Here is a 5,206-nt window from a genome sequence, read left to right on the forward strand (position 1 = left end):
TGTTGACACCGCACCTTCTCACCCCCCCCCCCCTTGAGGGAGCCATTAGAATCCAAGCAACAACAAATGATAGTTAAAATATCATTAGATTCAGGTGAGGCTGCTAAGCAGATAGAAAAACAAGAAGTAAGGCCCAGAGGGGTCAGTGACTTACCCAAAGTCACACAGACTCAATTTACAGATTTGAGTCTGTGGCACCCTCACTTTCTTGTTTTCTTTTATTCCACATTTTGTTTTATAATGTGACTATAGGGGCTGGAGTAATAGCTTAGTGGTAGAGTGTTTGCCTATCATGCATGAGGCACCAGGTTCAATCCTCTAATACAACCATACATGTGTGTGCTTTTGTGGGTATATACGTATCAGATATGCATGTATAATGCAGTACACTTTCTCTGGAGACTGTTATTCATGCAAACACACCAAGTCATCAGCATAATTTTATTTATTATAGCAGAGAAGCAGGGAATTATACAGGCCTATTAAGGACTCACACATTCCAAGTAAGTTGGATAAATGTGATTTTTAAGCAGCACACAAAGTCATCCTAAAACAATCTACAGATTTCAGAACACATGAAGAGTTCTCCAGGCTACGGCCTATGCGTGGAGAGGGACCACTCAAGACATCTTATGCAAATATGCAAATCCAGTCTGTTTCCTCTCCCATCCAGCCTCATCTCCCTAACCTATCAATATAAATATCTGCCTGGAGATGGGGAGATTTGAAACCAGAAAGGACCTTGCCTCTGATTCTGGGTTATCTTAATCAAGGGAATCCAGTTTATCATGAACACTCAATTGTTTCCCGCTCTCTGCTTTTGTTTGGAGACATGGAGAATAAGGCTCACTGTAGTGTTGAGGTGGGACAATCTCTCCTTCAGCTGCAGCTTCTGGATCCCCTTTCCCAGTGCCAGGGCATACGCTGGGCCAAATGGCTCAGGCAAATGGCTCAGGCTCCCGCAGCCAACTCAACTACTGAAGAACACAGCTGTGCTTAGCCTCCTCAGCTCCACTCTGATTCAGTTCCTCATGGGGTAGAAGTGTGATACTGATCATTTTTAATGAGGGCTGTGGGAACTGGCCCAAATTCTGAGTTTGTTGTACAGAACAAATTGGTTTGTTTTGCTCCCTCTTATCATTTCAGCCTTTAGAAGCTCATGGCTTTTCATCATGAGCAAGGGGCTTTCACTCCTTTAGGAAAGGCACCACCCTAAACCAGGGCTTAAGAGCCGGGCTTTTCCAGAGACACATTAGAGACCATGAGAACTCTGGATGCTCAGACTGAGCATTTATCGTGCTAGAGGCCTGGTTTTTCTAGGGTCATAATCCCTGCCCCTAAAAAGGCTTTACATTTAGCCTGTGGCCTCCAGAGCAGGGCATATAAAAAAGAGCCCCTGATGCTGAGAATACAGTTACGATATCTATTTGCAAATATCTCATTTTAAGGCTCCACTCTGTATGTCTCATGCATGCATACTATCAGGGAGTGCTCATCCTTCTTCTGAGAGGAGCATGTGATCAGTGAAGTTTGGGGATCACAGATCTACAGGTACAAAGAACAAGTCTCTCTGGATTCTGGGGTGGGGGATGTCACAGGGACAGAGTGGTTGGGCTGGTGTCAAAAAACTACCACTAGTAGTGGTAGTTTAGAGGTCTAAGGGTTTGAGCCGGACACGGGGCCTATTGGCAGAACAGGGCTGGGCTGGGCTGGGACCTTTTCATGTGAGTGCTGAATGGAGTCGGGGTGGGTCAAGCACACGAGGAGGGAAAAGTGATCTCTAGTATAGGAAGAGGGCAGGGGAAACTCCTGACCCAACTCCATGGTGGAGAAGTGTTACGCATCAAGCATCTAGATCTTCAGAGTAGGTATTGGGGTTCTCCTGGGACCGAGTCATCACCTTGAACTGACGCCGAAGGAAGCCGCCGTAGCGCTTCTGGTTGTCCCACTTCAGCTTGGGGCGAATGCGCCGCAGGAAGCCCCCATAGCGTTTGTATAGGTCCTCATGCCCTACTGGGTCCCCATCCTGGCCCCCGTCCTCATCCCCGGCCATCTCTGACCTCCTCTTGGGGTATTTGCGCAAAAAGCCGCCATAGCGTTTGGCCGGTTTCCTCAAGTCCTCCTCGTTGAAATGGAGTGTGTCAGCCTGCGTGGCTCCATCGTTCATCCACTCAGCACCCACCAGCTCAGATTCTTTTCCATCCCCAAACCTGCTAGAGAGACCCCTGAGGTTTTCCTCCGAGACACTGGTGAGCAATCGGCTTTTCTCCAGCTCCTTCAGGAGGGGCTCCAGGAGCTTGGACAGTGCACTGTAGCCTTCCTCCAAAGCAGCCTCGTTCTCCACATCATCCTTGCCACGGAGCCCAGAGGCAGAGGGGGCGAGGAGAGACAAAAGGCGCTGGCATCTCTCCCACTCCTCTGACGGTGGCCCCAGGTCCTGGCACTCCAGGGAGCAAATCTGAAAGATTCCCAAAGAGCAAGGTAGTCACGTCAACAAATGACTTTCATCGTTTGAGAGATGAGAAATCAGACTCCTCCCAAAGGCACAGAGACATGGGTGAAAATGCCCAAGATCTTCCCATTGCCCTACATGTGCTATCACTCTTCCAAAGGGTATAGTTGCTCTGCCAGGAGTGGAGGGCACTGCTAACACTTTAGAGGCAGAGGTTCAGAACAGCAGGAAGAATGTGCATGGGGAACCTGAGGGTGTGTGTTGGGGGGACCATAGGATCTGCTTCACAGTGCTGCAGGGAGCATCCAACCCCCTTGACTCTAACAGTGTTGACGGTGGTGAGCAATGCCGGAACTTGAATTCTGAAGATCTGAGGCTGGACTCCCCACGCTTAGCCACATTGCTTGCCTGGAGGTGAGCAGGACCCACTGTGTGCAGCTCCATGGATGTAGACTAGACTGAGATATTAAACACTTAGCACCATGATCTCAGGGAATCGCTCTCATTTTGCAGATGAGGAAAGTAAGACTCGGAGAGCAGTGTCCGAGTGAGCGAGCTAGAAAGAGCCAGAATCAAAGCCTGAGTGTTGTCCACCACGGTTCAGCCGACACAGCTGCAGTCCTGCAGTGCTGGGGTGAGGCCTGTGGGAAAGCAGGACCCAAAGCAACACCAACAGGCCAGGCCAGGCCCAGGAGAGGGGCTGAGGCTCCGAGCCCACCAAACGCATCCTGGCAGGGTTGATGGTGAGAGATTTGGCCAGGAGCCTGAATTTGGAGGTGCCTATCAGCCAGAAAAAGAAGCCTTGGAATGTGTACCCAGTGCTACAGACAGTACACCAAGCACCCCATGTCTACACCCCGTTGCCAGGCACTTGGCTGCCTGGAAACACGGTCTGTGTGCAGGCTTGGGAGAGCCATGGTGATGAAGTCTAGACCGCAATGGGAACTAGACAATAGCAGCCCCTGGTTCCCGGCTGTCTGGAGGGCAGGAGAAGCCATGCCCTGATGTAGTAGGTGCAGCAGACTCAGCTGCCCTGATATACGACCTCCCTGCTCTGGGCTCCACCTATGAATAGAGTGGCATGGAGAAGCCTTGCTGAGACCTACCAGCGGGTTGATGGGATGGGACCCATCCTGAGTCCTCACCGCACACAGGGAGCACAGGGCCAGGCAGTCCACTGCATGGTTAGAGGGCACCACCGCGAAGAGACAAGCTGCCAGCGTCAGCGCAGACCACGCCATTCTGGCTCACTCTTCTGCTGGAGAGGGAGGGAGAAGGACAAGATGGTGAAGTATGTCCTGAGCTGACAAGGCCGTATCTCTTACTCACATCTGGGGTAAGAGCAGCATAGGCAGTCATTCTCCTTCCAGTCCTGTAGTCAAGGACACAGAAGCTGGGGAGGGAAAGTGGGAGTCAAGGCCGAGGAGTAAGGATGGGCTGAGTGCTGAGTAATCGCGGCATCCTGGGATCTTTTCTCTGTTCACAATCCACATAGCAGCTCTGCAAGGCAGGCCGTGCTGTGGTTTCGACTTGACAAGTGGAGAAGCCGAGGCACAGGAAAACAGCTCCACACAGCTAGGAAGCCAGGAAGCCAGGGCTTGATCAGGTGTGTCCAACTGCAAGTCACATTTCCACTGTCACCAACATGAAGGTGTGCCGCTAGGTTCTGAGTCCCCAGGCTGGAGTGCTCTCTCTGTCTCTGTCTCTCTCTCTCTGTCCCTCTCTCTGTCTCTCTTTCTCTCTGTCTGTCTGTCTCTCTCTGTGAATCTGTGTGTGTCTCTCTGTCTCTCTCTCTCTCTCTTTCCCCCTCTCTGGAGCTGGAGATAGAACCGAGGGCCTCACACACGGTAGACAAGCATTGTACTACTGACTCACACTCCCATCCTTCCTGTTCTTTGCAAGTTCTCTGGAGCGCTCCTCTTTCACTTCAGCATTGCTCCTCACTCTGACCAGAGCTCCCCCTTCACCCCCTCTCTGCGCTGGCCTCCCTCCTCAGCTTCTCAGATTGGAGCATGACACATACCTTTCTCAGCATAGAAATTCTGAGATGGCGCCCACGAAGTGGAGCAGAGCCTCACCCTCTGCCTTCACTGTCAGGCACTGTCTGTCTGGTCCCATCCCTAACCTCAACAGTCAGGTCTGGGATCTGCTTTCCCACCTCTTGGCCTTGCACATGCTGTTTCCTCTTCCTGGAGAACCTTTCCTCTCCTCTTCCCACTTCCTTCCTGATTAGGTCTCACCTGCCAGGAACTTGTACCTCCTCCGTCACAATAGTGCACCCCCAACTAGCTGTGCAAGCACTCTGCCCCTCCAGGCACACACACACACACACACACACACACACACACACACACACACACACACACACACTGAACAAAGAGACAATCCCTTGCCCTCTCCGTAGTACATGCTTGTGGGCCTCAGACAGGCTAAGCTTGTTCCTGCCTCAGGACCCCTATACTTTCTCTTCCTCTGTCTGAAGAACTCTGATCTCAGGTTTTCACAAGATTGTCTTGATGCATTAAATAAACTAAATGTCACAGGGCCAGACAGGCTCACACTGGCTGAGGTATCTGCCTTTACCGTTTCCCCAACTAGAACATTAGCTGTCTTAACTTCTTATCACCCCAGCATTTGAAACTCCAACCCGCACATAGTAGGCCCTTAGTAAGTGCTTGACAGATGAACTGGTGGTTTATAAGGAAGGCTATTAAAAGTTGTCCCTTTCGGGAGGGGCAACATGGGAGGGGCCAG

General features: G+C 51.2%; 1 protein-coding gene across 1 annotated transcript; it reads right to left on the bottom strand.

Moving 5' to 3' along the window:
• Positions 1–469: 469 nt before the first annotated feature.
• Positions 470–3,759, bottom strand: Pdyn (prodynorphin). Its single transcript, XM_059259574.1, has 2 exons — positions 3,559–3,759; positions 470–2,458 (listed from the first exon to the last, which is right to left on the bottom strand). The coding sequence occupies exons 1-2, from the start codon at positions 3,691–3,693 to the stop codon at positions 1,844–1,846; spliced, it is 750 nt and encodes a 249-aa protein (XP_059115557.1). The 5' UTR covers positions 3,694–3,759; the 3' UTR covers positions 470–1,843.
• Positions 3,760–5,206: the final 1,447 nt, after the last annotated feature.

Source organism: Peromyscus eremicus, chromosome 4 (assembly GCF_949786415.1).
Source record: "Peromyscus eremicus chromosome 4, PerEre_H2_v1, whole genome shotgun sequence".
NCBI lineage: Eukaryota > Metazoa > Chordata > Mammalia > Rodentia > Cricetidae > Peromyscus > Peromyscus eremicus.

What these genes read in the sequence shown, in the direction of transcription:
- Pdyn (XM_059259574.1), bottom strand. Translation starts at nt 3,693, where the DNA reads ATGGCGTGGTCTGCGCTGACGCTGGCAGCTTGTCTCTTCGCGGTGGTG. An exon ending in CCCATCCCATCAACCCGCTG is followed by an intron (nt 2,459 to 3,558) that starts GTAGGTCTCAGC and finishes GGAATCTTTCAG; the next exon opens with ATTTGCTCCCTGGAGTGCCA.